The 18265-nt window shown below is 47.1% G+C and overlaps 1 protein-coding gene across 2 annotated transcripts in view; it reads left to right on the forward strand.

The window, feature by feature from the left end:
* LGALS12 (galectin 12) overlaps positions 1–13508 on the forward strand; it is a 21320-nt gene extending 7812 nt beyond the window's left edge. The window contains exons 2-10 of one of the 2 annotated variants that reach the window (XM_006149797.2): positions 1646–1736; positions 6784–6872; positions 6974–7187; positions 7913–8032; positions 8775–8813; positions 9431–9457; positions 10050–10138; positions 12602–12752; positions 13268–13508. In XM_006149797.2, coding sequence (XP_006149859.1) covers positions 6832–6872; positions 6974–7187; positions 7913–8032; positions 8775–8813; positions 9431–9457; positions 10050–10138; positions 12602–12752; positions 13268–13414 — 828 coding nt within the window. In that variant the 5' untranslated portion in view covers positions 1646–1736; positions 6784–6831 and the 3' untranslated portion in view covers positions 13415–13508. Of the gene's footprint in view, positions 1–1645; positions 1737–5052; positions 5220–6783; positions 6873–6973; positions 7188–7912; positions 8033–8774; positions 8814–9430; positions 9458–10049; positions 10139–12601; positions 12753–13267 lie in introns of those variants that run through there. The other variant, XM_006149795.2, reaches the window with a different exon arrangement.
* The last annotated feature ends 4757 nt before the right edge of the window (positions 13509–18265 follow it).

The following is an 18265-nucleotide window of genomic DNA, read 5'->3' on the forward strand; positions in this document are numbered from 1 at the left end:
ACACTGTGATTATGGTCCCCTAGTGACCACATTGTGATGGCCTCAATTGTTCAACTTTGTAAGATGCAGTTATGAGTGTATAGTTAAAGATGGAGCAGTCCAGGTGTCCTAAAATTTATCTCAAATATTTTTACCGTAAGCAAACCTAATGATAACATCTCTTTCTAGACCCCTCTTTTAGACTGCCCACACCAAAATAAAAAAATAATAAAATTTTTTTAAAAAACCATCCATCAAAGAGGACATCAGAGAAACTTCTGGGGCTGGCTCTGTGGCCTGGTGATTACAGCAGCCAGATCGCACATGGCTAACCTTGCAGGTTGAGGCTGGACCCAGAGACTTGAGCAATGTACCAGGCATATGTGTATACATGCCCAAAATTCCAGCAGGAGGGAGATGGAGAGGGGATTGTGGTGTGACTACACCTCATAGGAGGTTTTTTGTCTTCTCTGTCTCTCTGTCTTTCTGGCAAGAACGAGTGCCCTATAAAGAAAAAGAGGGAGAGATTAAATGAAAGAGAGAAAGAAGGAAGGAAAGAAGGGAGGAAGGAAGGCAGGATGAAAGAAAGAAAAAAGAAGAAAAAAAGGGAAAAGAATTTTTTTCTGGAAAGCTCCTGGATTCCTAACCCCAGATCCTCACATTGTCACTTGTCTGACTTGTGTTTAAAAGCTCTGCTTGGGGCCAGCAGATAGCATGATGGCTAAGGGTGCTGGACTCCCACTTGACTAACCACGATTCGAGTCCTAGACCTGGTGGCTTGCTTTCTCACTTTCTCTCTCTCTCCCCTGCCCCAATCAAATTAAAATAAATAAATAAAGTTAAATAAAATAATTTTTTAAAATAAAATAAAAAGCCCTGCTTGCTCCTCAGTTATTAAGACAGTATTTTAAAAGTCTCAGACTCAGGACCAGTAGATGGCTTAATAGTTATTACATTGCTGGACTCCCACATATTTGATCATAATTCAATTCCCAGACTTGGCAGCTTAAAACTCACACCAGGTGCATGCACACACACACACATGTGTGTGTGTGTGCATGTGTGTGTGTGTGTGTGTGTGTGCCCGAAATCCCAAGAGGAGAATGGAGAAGGAATTGTGGTGTGGTCATCTCCCCAGGGGGTGATTTCTTGCTTTCTGCCTCTGTCTCTCTCTGTTTCTCTGGCAAGTGCATGTATCCCATAGTAAAAATCTCTCTACAAAAAAAAAAAAAAAAAAAAAAAACAAGATTCTTGGACTCTACCATTGTCCCAGTTGATATCTCCCATAATAAATCCTTACTCTATACAAACTCTCATCTCAGAAATGGACTACTATGCAATGAGTGGTCAGGTCCAGTCCACACATTTGTCTGGAAACACCCAAGCTCTGCACAGTATAAAACCGTCAGTCAGCTGCCCCTCCTGTAAATCTCATATTTTGTGTGGCTCCTGTACAAATAAATGTATGTAAATAAGTTGATATTGTCTTCCTATTAATCTGGTTGTCAGTTTCTCTTATAGACTAAAGATTACCAAAACTTAAGAGGGAAAAGAGAACATTCAAAACTTCCCTACAGTCTCCTTTCCTCATCTCCCTCACCCAGCCACCTGACAGGTGTTAATTCTCCTTTAGCCTTTCTCCTAATTATCCCACTCTCTGTTCCAGAATGATGTGGAACTGGCCCCAAGACAAAGAGGATCCATGGGAGAGTTTCCAGTGACCCAGAAGAGAGAAGTAGAATTGGAGACCCAGGAAGGTTAATATATGCATTAGCCCTGCCCTGAGAATCCTGCCTACTCTGGTGCAGTAACTGACAGAGGCAGCTGGATCAAAGTGCGAAGGAAAGCGGGGCGTCTCAAGATCCCATAGACCATGGACTATGTTTCTCATACTATTAAGTGGTAATTAATAGACATAGATAAAAATGCCTCAGTTATAATCTGTGGCCAGTAAGAACATGGGTACTCTGTGCTTGGGCCACAATTTCATACCTGCTAAGAGGGAGATGGAGGAGCAGAGGCTGAACAGAGCTAACAACCATCATGAGTTAGTCATTCATCCATAAATGTATCTGGAGCACTCACTGTCGGGCATTTTGCTCCATACTCAGAGTATGAGAATAAATCTGCCCTCATGAAACATACAGTCAGGGAAGCAGAGAGAGCAGAAAGACAGCATTTAACACTTTTTTGGGGGAGGGGCGAGATTTTGTTTTGTTTTGTTTTGTTTTGTTTTGAGAGGTTTTTGCCATAGGGCGTGTGCACTCGCCAGATAGACAGAGAGAGACAGAGAGACAGAAAGCGAGAAATCACCCCCCAGGGAGGATGGCATGCCGCAATCCCTTCTCCTCCATTCTCCTCTTGGGATCTTGGGCATGCACACACACGCACCCAGCGTGAGTTTTAAGCCACTGGGTCTGGGACTTGAACCGCGGTCGACTACGTGGGAGTCCAGCGCCATAGCCATTACGCTAACTGCTGGTCCCTTTGGAGAGGTTTTGGATCTAGGATGCATGCGCTCTGCCAGAAAGACAGAGGGATACAAAGAGACAGAAAACGAGAAATCACCCCCCAGGAGATGGCCACACGGTGCAATCCCTTCTCCTCCTTTCTTCTCTTAGGATCTTGGGCACACACGCACATGAGCCCAGTGTGAGTTTAAGCCACTGGGTCTGGGACTCGAACCACGGTCAACTATATGGGAGTCCCAGTTACATAACCATTACGCTAACTGCTGGTCCCAGCATTTAACATTTCAAATGCATAATGATGAGTTTTGGTAAGTGCTCTCAGGGCAAAAGTAAAAGATATAGGAATTTGGTTTGAGAGTAAGGGTGCAGCTTTCAGGGAGGGGTTGAAAAAGATGTCCCCTGCCACTGTCACAGTCACTCTAGGCCATTGGCCCCTGCAACTGTCAGCCCCTTCCTAGATGTCTCTCAGAGTCTCCCTCTTACTCTGGCTCCCCAGACAGACTCACAGACAATAAGGCCCTCTCTTAATTCCAGAGTATGGAAAACCTACCAAGCTGCTTTAAGCCCACTAAGTTTCCTGCCAGCTATCCAGACCCAAGGTCAACTGAAAAGAGAAAGGAAACGCTTCATCCTTGCTCCTCATGCTGCCTCCCTCACTGCAGGCCTCTTCAGCCCCCAGACCTGGAGTTGCACTAGTCTTGGGGATTCAGGGAAAGGGTGGTTGTAGCTACTTTCCTGTTACAGTCTGAATTGAAAGCATATGTTGAAACCCAAATCCCCAGTACCTCAACTTGCAATTGTACTGATGATCTGGCCCTTAAAGAGATAATTCATATAAAACAAGGTCATATGGGTGGGTCCTATTCCAGTATGACTAGTGTTCTATAAGAAGAGGAGATTAGGACGCAGACACCAGAAGCTACCGTGTGAGGACATGGTGAGAAGGCCATCCTCTGCAAGTCAAAGAGAGAGGCCTTAGAAAAAACCAAACCTGCCAACACCTTAATCTTGGAATTCTGGCCTCCAGAACAGTGAGGAAACAGATTATTTGTTGCTTAAACCACCCAGTCGATGTTATTTATTCTGCTCACCCTAGCAAAGTAATAAGTCCTCTTGCCTCAATTCACAGAAGAAAAAAATGGAGACCAAGAGGGGGCAGTGCACCATTATCCTTAGGCCATAAGACAGGCTGGTGGGGCTTTAGTGGCAACCCAGATTTGATTCTAGTATAGGACTCCACATGCCTGCTCAGTAGGTCTCTCAACCTGTGGGGTCCCCACCACTGTGTATGTAGATCACACTTCCTGAACATACCTCTGATCAGATTTCCCCACATAAGCACCTTCAGCAACCCAGGTCCACCTAATCTGGCAAAATCTGAGCAAACTCTTAGCTCTGTACCCAAAACCTTTTCAGCGATGACCTAAATCCATGCTTCTCAGCATTAATATGTGTTAGAATCACTTGGTAGGCATGTTAAATGCAGATTCCTGGACCTGCCCCCAGAGTCCCCTTCAGTAGGCCTAGGGCAAGGCTCAAAATATGCATTTCTACAAAGCTTCCAGGGGATGTTGATGCTGCCCTGGACCATAGCTCAGGTACCACTGGCTAAGACACCTTAACCTGAGATCCTCTATATACTCTGTCTTTCATCTAAGGGGTGCTTACACTTCGCCCAACACCCCATCCCCTTCACTATTTGCACAGTCTTGTCCTACCAGGAATTCCCTGCTGCCAAGCCTGACCCTATGGTCAGATCCTAGGCCCTCACAATTCAGGCTAGAGAGGTTGTGCTGCTTTTTAAAGGGAAAGCTTTGCTGGAATTGGAGCCAGAATTGAAGAACTAGTAACACACAGATATCTGAGTCTACCCCCGAGACACGGACCTCTCTGTGAGACACACTGTTATGGTCACCCTCTCTACACAGATAAACAAAGAGAAGCCCAGAGTGTCCAAGGACGTGCAGCAAGTTACAGCAGGAAACCATCTCCTGTTTCATGCACTACGCTGCCTTTTCTGAACCAAGGGTGCCCTCCTCTCCCTGCCTTTTTCTCGCTCCACTTTCCTGTGACCCCAGCTGAGCCCTGGCCTTTCCAGTTGATGCTGAAATAGAGACTCAAGAGATTGTAAAACTTGGGAAAAGGGGACTGGGGAAAGGGGAAGAGGAATGAAGGAAAGAGATGTTACCCCTTTGTGGTGAGGAAAGGAATAGACGGGAAGACACAAAGTTGTCCAGAAAGCTGGGGGTGGGGCTTCTCCTAGAACCTGCACACATGTACCATCATCCCTTCTTCTGATCCAGGGAGGGCTCAGACACCCCAGAAACCACAAATCCTCATTGGCCCCAAAGGAGCCAGCCTCTGGCTTCCCTCTGCAATGGGCATGTGCTTCAGACCCAAAGGGGCTGGTTAGCAGTTAGTGCCAGCTTACTGCCGCAGCACACAGTCTGGCTGACAGCCCCAGTTCAGCCAGAGCTGCTGGCTCTGCGGTGTCCCCCCAGGCTGGGGCTGGGCTGCTGTGGGGCAAGGGCGGTGACCCACTGCCCTAGGCCTGCTCCAAGTGGCACTGAATCCTGCAGTGTTCAGATGAGACTAACAGCCGGGAGAGCTACCCAGACATAGGGCCCTGGCTGGAAAAGGTGAATCCACCTCCTGGAATCAGGATCTGCAGCCTGAGTAAGTTGGAGTTGCCCCATGTTCATGTCACCTGGAGAAAAACTGGATCCTATTCCTGACAACTTCATTCTGCAGCCACCCGTCTTCTACCCGGTGAGCAGCTCCAATCTGAAACCTCCATGGTGTCAGGGATCCTTTCTTTGAGACATGCCTGACTCTCTGATAATGGGGTAGAGAACCTTAGTCTTGGGGCCTGCCTCCCTAGTATCTTTCCACGGTTCTGGAGGACCCTCCTGAGCTTAATGAAGTGACTGACCAGCTAATTCCCCTGAGTATGAATGACTTGGGCTCCCAGATCTTTGTAAAGCCTAGAGACTCAGAGCTGTGCCCCTACTGCAGTGGGTGGTAGGACAAGGATGCAAGGAGTGGGTAGAATCAATGAGGGGGACACTGATTACTAAGAAGGGCAATCTCATCTCCAATCTGGAAGGGAACCTCCAATTCAAGGGTGGAAATGTGCAGTTCCTCTGTCCTTCCCATTCAGCTCTTAGGCACTTTCCTATGCATGCAATGCTTTACAGAAGGCTGAACTCCCAGCAGACATATCCTGCTAATGAGCACTAATTAACACTTTACATGGCCTCTCCTCTCTGGAGAACTGCATCAGCTCAGTTAATTACATGCTGTGCCAAGGGCCTGATAAGTGGAAACAACTAAACTGCTGATCCTTGCTAAGCTGTGGGCACTCTGGTAGGCCAAGTCTGGAGCCCCGTGCATCTCCCCTGAGTTATGGGGTGAAGCAGCTGCCCAGGTTATAAGGGCTCCCTTGCTTGCTGGCTGCAAGTTCCCACCTGGAGGGAAGACCTGGTGTGCCTGCTCTTTCTAGGTGGCTTGGGCCTCTAAAGGCTGCTGAGGATTGGAGAGCAACACATGAAAGCCAGTCTTGTGATACTGCCCAATATGTACCTTCTGCACTGTTCACGATCATTCTGCAAACATCTATGCACAATCTGTGCTGTGCCAGGCTAGACACAGAGCCTGCAGAAGGGAAGGATGAGCTGGCAGCTTGGAGAAGCTCGTGGCTTCCCAGGGAAATCAGCCAGGGGCTAAGGACCTTTGCAAAAGGTGCTCTGGGAGCTCAGGGAAGGAAGGGATAGTTCAGGCACGTAAGTGGATGATGCTTGGAGAAGGCATCAAGGTAGACGGAGAGCAGGGAAACAGCCCCAAAAAGTTTGGGAGTCACAAAAGCATGCAGCATGTTTTAGGAAGGCAGCTTTTATGGGAAGCAAAATGAAACTCAGAAGGTAGGTGGGCCATTGTTAGTTATCTCACCAGCGGCCCAGCAGTCAGGTCTCAGTTCTCAACTTGCCCATTCTTGCCTCCATACTCCTGGGTTTCAGCCATTAAACAGTCCCCTGGGAGCTTCGACACCAGGCTCCTGGGGGCCAGGGTGGCATCCAGGGGCTTACTGGTGCTCCAAAGGGGCAGTGGAGCTGAACCAGCTTCCCAGTTCAAAGTGGCTTTGCTGTATGAAGGCCTAGGAAAGGGGAGTAGATGCAACGAAATATTTCAGAGAAAATCGATTTTTCCTACAAAGCAACTTTCTGCTTTGGGAGGGAAAGTTGAGTTGCCTTGTAATTCCCTCTCCACTTCCTTGACATGAGGATTCTGAGGTACTTTCTACAGCCCTGGCTGATGGGTTCCTCCCCTTTTTCAGGTGGTTCCTTATGTCACAACAATTTTTGGTGGCTTGCATGCAGGCAAGATGGTCATGCTACAGGGAATGGTCCCACTGGATGCACGCAGGTAAGGGGGTGGCCCCTGTGAGCAAGGGAGCTCAACCCTAGAGGCATCAAGCTAGGGGCTTCTGCCTGCCTTTGGGGTCTCTGAGACACACCTCCCACCAGGTTTCAGGTGGACTTCCAGTGTGGCTGCAGCCTCCGTCCCCAGCCAGATATTGCCATCCACTTCAACCCTCGCTTCCACACCACCAAGCCCCATGTCATCTGCAACACACGGCACGGTGAATGCTGGCTCACTGAGGCCCGGTGGCCTGGCCTGGCCCTGCAGAGAGGGGCCAGCTTTCTCATCCTCTTTCTCTTTGAGAATGAGGAAGTAAAGGTGAGTAGAAGGGGATGAGCCCTGAGAGTCTAGAACTTGTGTTCTTCCATCCTTCCTTCCCTTAGCCAAATCCTCCATGTCTGTGTTGAGTGGCATTGGAGGGAGGGACTAAGAGGTACTAAGAAGACCAATGAGCTGTCACGTCCAGTTCCAGGCTGCCCTGGCCCCAGACAGCAGCAAGAAAGCTCTATACTGCCTGGCTCTGGAGAGGTCACCACAGTACTGCCCCAGTCATAGCACGTACTTATAGAGCACCTGCTGTATACCAGGCACCGCTATAAGCCTCTAACACATATCAGCTCAGTAAATCCTCTAGTGTGAACTCCCGCTAGAAAGATGATGGGATCTTCAGGTTTCTTCAGCGGATAAGGAAGCTGATGAGAAGGAGGGGCTTGAGGGATAAGGGCTGTCATGCAGCCTCCTGAGCTTCAGCCTCCTTTCCAGGGGTGGGGATGCTGAGAAGGCAAGAGAGGGCCCCAGGGAAGTGCTCTGATGGGTGGAAAGGAGCACGGAAAGTGCCCTGGTCCCAAAGGACCTTCCTCTGCAAGCTCTGCAACCTTGGGAGGGTTACTCAGACCCACAAAGCGCAAGCGCCTCCTCTGTAAAACATACCTCTTCGTGGAGCTGGGGTGAAGTTACATGAGGAAGACTGTAGGTGAAAGTGCTCACAGCTGACTGGGGCAGTGCTGTGCACTGGGTGAGCCAGCCTCTATCTGCCTCTCCAGGTGAGCGTGAATGGACAGCACTTCCTCCACTACCGCTACCGGCTCCCACTGTCTCGTGTGGATACCCTAGGCGTATCTGGTGACATCCTGGTGACAGTCGTTGGATTCCTGAACATCAACGTAAGTTCTTTGGGCCAAGGTCTGGGAGGTGGTGGCCTCTGACTTCTCCCTGACACTTGGACAGGCCTGGGGTCTTCAACCCCAGACCAACGGAAAGAGGAGCCTTGCACACCAGCAGGGATTCCCAAGCAGGAGGGCATTCACAGAGGTGTCAGGTGTGAGTGGGGTGAGTGGAAAGAGAAGGTGATAGCAGAAAGGGGGCCCAGGAGCCATGACAGGAGTCTGTATGGGTGTGAGGCCTGGCTGACAGACAGGCAGCGGGTCTTCAACCCCAGACCACGGGAAAGAGGAGCCTTGCACACCAGCAGGGATTCCCAAGCAGGAGGGCATTCACAGAGGTGTCAGGTGTGAGTGGGGTGAGTGGAAAGAGAAGGTGATAGCAGAAAGGGGGCCCAGGAGCCATGACAGGAGTCTGTATGGGTGTGAGGCCTGGCTGACACTGGGAGCAATAGCCAGGAGGCAAATAATTTGGCACAGGCTGCAGCTGGAGCTACACCTCTGGGACCCTCCACCAGGGATTCTGATTCAGTAAGTCCTAGCTGTGGGGCCTAGGAACTGGTATGTTCAAACGGCAGGTTTAGGAACCACTAATAAGCATGTGGGAAGCATGAGGAGCTATAAAGGCTGAAGCATGGCCCCTGCCCACCTCCAGGCACAGCAGGAGAGGTGGGAGCCAAACAGATGGTGTTTAAGGCTTGTGGTGGTCCTGAATGCTGTTGGTTCTTTTTCTCTTTCTGAACAGCCATTTGTGGAAGGCAGTAAAGAGTATCCAGTTGGACACGTGAGTCTCTTGAGAGCATGATTGGGCCTTGTGATTGGACAGTGCTGGAACAACCACTATGGCTGAGCTGACTATGTCTCTGGTCTCACCCCAGGCCTGACCTTGCCCCTAGCAGGTCCGCCCCCATTGCACAAGGCCCAGCTGCCCCTTCCCTCACTGCTGCAGTTGCCATGGATGCAGCTGGCTCCACATTGGTCCCTAGAGAGTCTGCACTTGCCTCTGCAAGACCTACTAGAGAGTCTGCCCCTCTCCAAGCCCAGCTTGGCAGGAGGGGGCACCAGAATTCTTCACAGGAGATTCCTTCCAGCTGGAGCTTTCACTTCTCAGATCAGCCGTGTGAGGCAGCTGGGCTGTCTGTAGGACAGAGGGGGAGACAAGGTCCATGTACTTGCCTAAGCCCATACAATGGCTGGGTGATAGGGTCATCAACCACTTCCCCATTATTTCAGAGCTGGTGAGCCTCTGAATTCAGGAGGACCCCTGGGGCACCAATGTCTCACCTGCTGCTGTGAGAGAGCCAAAACCCCTACTATCCCCTCATTGTAAGAGTAATAATGAGATGTCCATTCCACTGAACACACACTACATGGCCCCCATGTGTTCTTCTTCCCCTACAGCCTTTCCTGCTGGAGAGCCCCAGGCTGGTGAGTGAGTCTCCCCCTCATTTCTCCTGATGGTGCAGTCCCTTCTCTGCTCCATCATGCCTGGGAGGACAGGCTAAGTGGGAGGCTGAGGAGCTCCATGTTGTGAGAAACGCCCTCAACTTCAAGGCTTCCCCTTCCTTCATAGAAAGCTGCAGACCACAGGTGGGCCAGGTAGCTTCAGGCTGAAGATATGCTTCATTTTACCTTCTCCCCACTTATTCTGCAGTTGTTTGATCCTTCTCTGTGCCAGGCTCCAGGACAGAGAGACAAGCCAGTCCCAGACCTCCAGTTGCTCGCAGGCTACTAGGGGGATACAGACCACTGAATGGCCATTGTAGACCAAATAGAAGTACATGGTACTCAGGGCACAGAGGAGGCACTGAGCTCAGCCTGCACAGGCCAAAGGTCTCAGCAGGAAAAAGGAACAGAGTTCAGGAGCCCAGCATGCAGTTGGTATGGAATCTGAGCAAAGCTGAGTCTCCTGGCTATGGCTAAAGGCAGGAACTTGCCCGCCTGGTGCTCCCTGGCTCCTGGGGGCATGCCCTGATCCCCCTGTGAGCTGCCTTCTCAGTCATCTGCCATGTTCCTTCAGGCAGTGCCCTCCTCTCATGCTCTTCTCCGGGGTCTCTGGCCTGAGCAGGTCATCGTAGTACGAGGACTGGTCTTGCAAGAGCCAAAAGAGTAAGTATCCAGCAAACAGATCCAGGGGCAGGGGACCATCACCCTTTGTAATCTCCCAATGCCACCATTTAATTCCATTTTATAGATGAGGAAAGAAGAGGTAAGTTACCAAAGGTTGCAGAGCTTACAAAAATCAGGCTAAGACTGGGATAAACAGCCCCACTTCTGGATGCATCTTTCCTATTGGTATATCTATTGTGCTTAGGCCAGCTAGTCCCTCATCACAGGTTCCAGGAAAAAGCCTTTTGAAGCTACAGGCTGTGACCTAGAGAAAGAATGTGGCTTCCTACAGAGACACCTGCTTGGTTTAGGAAACAGCTAGACAGCCTACACCAGAGAGGAGGGCTGGTACTTGCAGGCAGGAACCTGGAGAGACAATTACTAAGTGTACACTGCCAAACTTCTCCTACAGGGGTTGCTCAAACCCAAACCTGCAGTTCAAATCCAGTTAAGCAAGAGCAAGTGAGCCTGCCTGCCTGCCTGCATAGGGAAATGTATTGGATTGTATGACTTTTCTTGGCCAGATTGCCTGGGAGGACATCTGCTCAGGACACTTGCCACATATGCAGTATTAGTGACTCTTTCCTCTGTGCCTCAGTTCCCTTATCAGTTAAGACAGGGACAATAATTATGCCAATTTCAAGGTGGTACTTAAAATAGTACCTGGCATAAGCTGGCAGGTGGTGGTGGTTAGGGACTCCCACATAACCGGCCATGGTTCAAGTCCCAGACCTGGGGGCTTGCCTTCTCATGCTCCCTCTCTCTCTGGTCAAATTGAAGAATAATAATAAATTAATTGAATTAAATAATTCTAAAAAAAAACAGCACCTGGCACACTGTAAGTGTTCCACCAATGATGTAGATGGCAGTGGAATTACATCGGCGGAGGTAGAATAAGGGGAGCATCAAAGTTCTTCTTGCTTTACCCCTTTTTTATTTTGTTTTTATTTTTTATGTTACTGGCATCTCACTAAACCCTTGCCCTGCCTGTTCCCGATCATGCCTGTGATTTCAGTTTTGGTTTTCTTGAGAGATTTTTACTATAGGGTGTGTGCACTTGCTGGAGAGACAGAGAGAAAGCAAGAAATCACCTCCTAGTGGGGATAGCCACAGTGCAATCCCTTCTCCTCCATTCTCCTCTCTGAATTTTGGGAGTGCACGCACACGTACCTAGCGTGAGTTTTAAGCTACCGGGTCCAGGACTCGAACCACAGTCAACTACATGGGAGTCCAGCAACATAACCATTATACCATCTGCTGGTCCCCATGCCTGTGAATTATTGGTTAGGCATGAAGTATATCACTGAACAGCAAGGATTCGCACCTTAGCTTGAGACCCCAAAACTAAGAGCAGAGTAACTCTTAAGTAACTTCTGTCCTTACTGGTTAAGTGGACTGATTAACCTCACAGCACAGGATTTGTGAACAGACTAAGAAAGGGCAAACAACATCTATCAAACACTTATTGCAGGCCAGGTATTTGCCAGTTTTTATGTAAATTATCTCATTTGTTCCTTTTCTAAGTGTGTGACTCTTTGAATTAAATATTGTGTTATATAACTTTTTTTTTTCTTTTAAAAGAGATTTTTGCTCTAGGGCACATGCCCAGAGACAGAGAGAGAGAAAGTGAGAAGTCATCTCTCCAGGTGGATGGCCACACTGCACTCCTTCTCCTCCATTCTCCTCCATTCTCCTCCTGGAATATTGGGCATGCACACACATGTGCCTGGTGTGAGTTTCAAGCTGCCAGATCTGGGATTCTAATCACTTTGAACCATGTGAGGGTCTAGCACTTTAACAACTATGCCATCCACTCACCCGTATAAAAACATGTTTAAAACAACAGCTGCCATTTGAGTAATTACTTGCCAGGTGCTATTCTAAGGAAGCACTTTATGCGTACTCATTTGCTTCTTGAACACTAACCCCACAAGACAAGTATATTATCCCACATTACAGGTGAGGAAACTCAAGCACAGAGAGGTTAAGCAGCTTGCCTAAGGTCACAAAACTAGAAACTAGCAGAGTCAGGTTTGAAAGTGGGCAGCGCTTCTCTAACCACTAAGCTATTTGCCAAACACTTAAGACAATACCTGGTACATAGCATTTGATAATTGTTATCTACCACTATTATCATCATAATTATCCTCATTTCAGGAGGAGAAACTGAGACTCAGACTAGGTCATCCTCACACTCATTCCCCCTCCATGGTTCCCTGGTCAGTAGGTGGTAACTCAGAGATTCGATCTTAGGTCCATCTAAGACTTGTGTTCTTGCCACTCCTCGGAGCTTTACGTGTCCAGGTGTCCAGTCCTGAGTCTGCCGTAGGCTATTCAAGCTGCTTTTTGGAGGAGAATCTGCTAGATCTTGCAAACTCTCTCCCACGTCCATCCCTCCTCTCAGGATGACCAATGACCTGAGGGCAATGCATGTTGACCCCCTTCTCTTGCTGCTTCCTTCAGCTTCACTCTGAGTCTGAAGGATGAGGCCGCCCACGCTCTTGTGACACTCAGGGCTTCGTTCACAGACAGAACTCTGGCCTGGATATCCCCCTGGGGACGGAGGAAGCTGATCTCAGCCCCCTTTCTCTTTCACCCTCAACGATTCTTCGAGGTGGGTCAGAGCCAAATGATCATATCCCTCCAGGTTGGAGTGCAGAGCTGGATTCCCATGACAATCTGGGGGACTTTCGGGTGTACCCTGGAGTGTGTGGGCAGGACAGGCAGTATAGGGTAGGAAGCCAGAGCCAGGTAGGCAGAGAGAATATCCATGAGGTGATTGACCCTCAACCCTCTACACTGATACCAGGATCTCATGCCCAGAAACTTGGATTTAATTAATGCAAAGTCCTCATAATGATCCCAGTGTGGAGCCAGAGTTGAGAATCACCCGGAAGCAACCCCGGTTATAGAGGGCAAAACTGAGGCCTAGGGCTGGGAAAATCCTTGTCTAAGGCCAACAGTCAGCTGATGACAAGCGGGGCCCCTCGTCTTGTTCTTTCCAGCACTGTCTCCGTTGGGTCTAGTCCTTATGTTCCCTGAGGGGAAGAGGGTCTCACCATTGAAAGCATTAGGCAGGCAAGGGGGTCTTCTGGAACCCTGCTGTTTGCTCACATCCCCCTTCTCCAGGTACTGCTTCTTTGCCAGGGGGGAGGGCTGAAGCTGGCACTCAATGGGCAGGGGATAGGGGCCACCAGCCTGGACCAGCAAGCCCTGGAGCAGATACGGGAGCTTCGGATCAGTGGAAGTGTCCAACTCTACTGTGTCCACTACTGAGGTGGCTCCAGAAATCCAGCTAGAAATGACGAAGGCCACAGTACACCCAAGGCACTGGTGTGGCCCCCTGTCCTCCCTTCATTAAATTGTCCACTGGCACCATGTGTGAGGCCTGGTTCACTGTTGGGGTCATGAACCGCATCTGCAGGGGCTTCCGACCTGGCAGCAGAGGGAAGACACAGGGTGTGAAGGCTCCTCCAGCTCCTCACCTCCTTCTATCAGGAGCCCGGGGTGTGGCTCCCTCTTCCTTCAGGGTCTAGACTGGACTCAGGAAAGCAAGTTTTAGCCTAACTCAAAAACACATGGCTTCAAGAATTTAGACATTTATTTCATTCATATCCAGCAATTTTTCAGAAAACAGTGCAAGCCAGTGGGGCAGCTCTGCTCCCCACGGACATTCAGGTTTTGTCCTGGCCATCGACCATTCCACCACTCCCAAAGCGTCATCACTGCCTGAAGAGCTGAAGCTCGGTTGCTGCCCTGTCTAGGTTTCAGCCTCTGAGAAGGCAAATACAGAATGTGAACAAGACTCAGCAGATTTCATAAGCCCCAGACTTGGGATCGTCACACACTCTCTACATTCACATTTCATTGGATAACACTCAGTCATGTGTCCCATACACACTATCTGCAAGGGATGCTTGAAAAGTTCTCCTGTGGGACCGCCATAATTGAGTACCTACCTATAATTCTTTACTTTGAAAGACAGGGAGAGGAGCCAGCAGATGGCATAATGGTTACATCACTGGACCCCACATAGCTGACTCAGTTTGAGTCCTGGACCCGACAGTTTAAAACACAGGCTCATGTGTGTGCATGCCTGAGATCCTGAGAGGAGAATGGAGGAGAAGGGATTGCCCTTCTTCCCTGGGAGGGGGGGGGTATTCTCTCTTTCTGTCTCTCTGTCTCTCCAGCGAGCATACACACCCTATAACAAAAGTCTGTCAAGGAAAAAAAAAGAAAGAAAGAAAGACAGGAAGAGTGGATTTGGGTGGATAGCCACAGTCTCTAAGACTAATAGATATTATTAAGATCCTATTTTTAAGTCATTTTTACCCAGATCATGCAGCTGGCAAATAATGGTACCAGAATTAGAATCCAGGGATTCTGTCTGTGGATGTACGGCTTTTAACGTTATACCCCATGCACTCATGCACACTAGAACTGCCAGCAGGAGGTGGCCTGGCGGAAATCAAAGAACTTTGCAAATTGAAAAGTATGGACAAGGAAAAAGAGGAAACAATACCAAAGAAACAAGGATTAAATAAGAAACAATAATTTAGTAATTATTATACATAGGTTAAGTATATAATACTATATGCTCTGGTTGAGTATCCCTTATCCAAAATACCTGGAAGTTTTGGACTTTGGGATTTATTTTGGATTTTTGGAATATTTGCATATATGTGATGATATGTCTTGGGGATGATGAGACTCAAATTTAAACATAAATCATTTATGTTTTATATATATAGCTTATACTCAGGCAGAAGGTAATTTTATACAATATTTTTCTATCTTGGTGTTTTGACTATAAACTGTCACATGAGGTCAGGTGTGGAATTCTTCATTTACGGCATCAGATTGGTGCTGAAAAGTTTCATATTTTTGGAGCATTTCAGACTTTAGATTTTCAGATTAGGAATGCTCAACATGTATTATGTATACTATTGGATTGTCAGAAAAATCATGATTTGTTTTCCTCTGTTTTTCTATGCAAATATGCATCATGTCTTTTCCAAAGACCCAATACATAAAATACAAGCTATAAAACACATGTAATAACAATAAATATACGCTATGATCTTTTCTCTTTTGTTGAGAGTTTTTTTTTTCAATAGGGCATGTGTGCTCACCAGAGAGACAGAGAGACAGAAAGCGAGAAATCACTGCCTCCCCATGAGGCATGGCCACACCACAGTCCCTTCTCCTCCATTCTCCTCTCAGAATCTTAGGCATGCACACACACATGCCCAGTGTGAGTGAAAGCTGCTGGGTCTGGGACTCGAACCACAGTCAACTACATGGGAGTCCAGCGACACAAGGAAGACTGGTTTGTTGTTTGGCAGTTACTATAAATGTTAACATGTACTTACCATATGACCAGCAGTCCCACTTTAAATTTACCCAAGTGAAATGAAAATATATCCCAACAAAACATCTGCATTTGAATGTTCACAGTGACTCTATAATAACCCCAAACTGGAAATCATCCAAAGGTCTATCAACAAGTGAATGGATAGACAAACTGTAGTACATCCATATAATGGAATATTACCAGTGAATGTAAGTAGTAAGTTTTACTGATTCATGTAGCAGCATAGATAAAATATCAAAACAAGGAAGTAACAAATAAGTTTTGTTAGGCGAAAGACTCCAGACCCAAAAGACTACATTTGATAGATGCCAGTTGCATTACATTTTGGAAAAGGCAAACTATAAGGAGACAGAACTCCAATCACTGGTTGCCTGGGGCCAGGAGTAGGAAAAAAATGGACTACAATTGACTATATGAGGAACTTTCAGAGATGATGAAAATATCCTGTATCTTGATTGTGGTAGTGATTATGTAATTATACATTTGTCAAAATGTATAGGTCTAGTTAGAAAAACAAAGAATTTCACTATCTGTAAATTATACCCCAATAAAGTCAACTTAAAAACAAATGGTGGGAGGGGAATAAGAGAAGTAAAGATTTTCCACTGATAATTCAGCCTCTAGCCCGCAAACTCGCGTGGAGAGGCAAGGGAACAGGCCTTCTTGAAGATACATTCATAGCTCCTGAGAACTAGTGATTTCAGGAGAATAAGAAAAATGAAGATTTTCCACTGATAATTCAGCCTCCAGCCCACAAACTCGAGTGGTAGGAAGACTTTCAAGCCTCCTGTCTCTGTCTCTGTTTCTCTCTACTTCTGTCTCTGTCTCCTCATTTTTTGGTAATTTTTCCTTTTTTAAAGTTTTTTAAGGTAAAGCATTTTCTGGGCTTTCAGCCCCTCCTTTCCTTTTATCTTGTTAATAATCCCCTCTCCCCCTTCTAACCCAGGAGAGGCAAGGGAACAGGCCTTCTTGAAGACACCTTCATGGCTCCTGAGAACTAGTGATTTCTAATTTTCTAATTTTTGCTTTTTTTAGAAAAATATTTTTTTTTAGTTTTTTTCTTCTCTTTTTCTCTGTTTCTTAGTTGTTTTTGTTGCTGTCGTTTCTCTCTTTGTTTCCTTTTCTACACATTCCTCAATGCTCAGATTGAACTTCAAGTTTAGGAAGAAGCACATCCATCAGATGACTAGAAATCACTGCAGGGCCACAAGAAATATGGGGAAGCAAGAAAATACCTCTCCTCCAAGGGAAAAGAATAACTCCTCTTTATCCAGAGACAGTTCCATGGAAATCATGGAAATGTCTGATAAAGAATTTAGAATATTCATAATGGCGAAGCTAACAGAGATGGACGAGAAGAGAGACAATGAACTTCAGAAGAGAAAGGAGAAAGGAGCTGATGAGTTCCAGGAGGTGAGGAAATTCTTGCAAGATCTAAAAGAGGAATTACACACTTTACAAAAGAATCAAATGGAACTGTTAGAGATGAAGGCTATAATACAGGAAGTCAAAATCTCCCTTGAAAATATTAAAAGCAGACTAGAACATACAGAAAATAGAATCTCAGACATAGAAGAGAAAATTGCTGGCCTAGAAAAAACCATAGTCCTAGTAGAGCAGGAAAGGGAGCCATTGACTCCCACCGTGACACTGGGCTGCTTCAGCATTTGTTCTTCCAGCTCAAAGCCAGTTGTCTCTGCTATGCAGAGTCCAATATTCTTAAACCAGCCAAGTTTTTCAAGAGGCTATGTTGGTTTTGGTTTCGTTTTCCTTGCTAGAGGGCACATGCACTTGCTAAAGGGAGACCGAGACACACCTCGAGAAGTAGAGGAGACAGCACCCACAATGGAGAATGATCACACCACTATTCCTCTCCCTCCTTTTGGAATTTTGGGCATGCACATGTGCCTGGCATGTTTCTCAAGCCACCAGGTCTAGAACTCGAACAGTGCAGTCAGCCATGTGGGATCCAGCTGCCTTAACCACCAGGTCATAAAGCCAGCCATCTATGATTTTAAAGGTTATCATCTGCTTTGATAGAGGTGTAAAAACTTCAGAATTGATGGTAAGTAGAAAATCAAGCCCACATCATCCAGATTACCATTAGGAACCTTGTAAAACAAAGCATGACAGTGAAGCCACATGGTCTTTTTATGCCTAACTTCGACAAAAAGAGTGGATAATTTTGTCAAAAAGATTTTTCTTAAGAAACTTCTAAGTGTAAACACTAGCCTTGAGATTAGAAATGTCCGGGGGTTGGGGACAGCAGGTGGCATGGTAGTTAAGGTCCCACATAGCTGACCACAGTTTGAGTACCAGACCCCAAATCCCAAGAGGAACATGGAGGAGAAGAGATTGTGGTGTGGCCACCCCCTTGAGAGATGATTGCTCACTTTCTCTGTGTGTGTGTGTGTGTGTGTGTGTGTGTGTTCCGTGAGTGTGTGTGTCCTATGGCAAAAAATAAAAAGAAAAAAGAAAAGAAATGTGCAGGCGTTGGGGGATGCCTAATTATTGTGCTAATTAGCTACCCTCGCTCTAAAAAACAAAACCTGAACTTATCTTAGAATAGAATCTTGGCTCTATCAGTTGCTAGCTCTGTCATGAACTTATCTATGTGCCCAAAACTGTGCTGGGCCACAGGACAAAAGAAACTTATAGGAAGGATTCCCTTTAGGGAAGGTTCAGCTCAGCACAGTGGAAGGAGCATGTTCCTTGGAGCTTGAGAAGAATAGTTTCTCATCCTGGCCTAACAC

The sequence above is a fragment of the Tupaia chinensis genome, unplaced genomic scaffold (assembly GCF_000334495.1).
Source record: "Tupaia chinensis unplaced genomic scaffold, TupChi_1.0 Scaffold000273_1, whole genome shotgun sequence".
In the NCBI taxonomy this organism is placed as follows: Eukaryota; Metazoa; Chordata; class Mammalia; order Scandentia; family Tupaiidae; genus Tupaia; species Tupaia belangeri.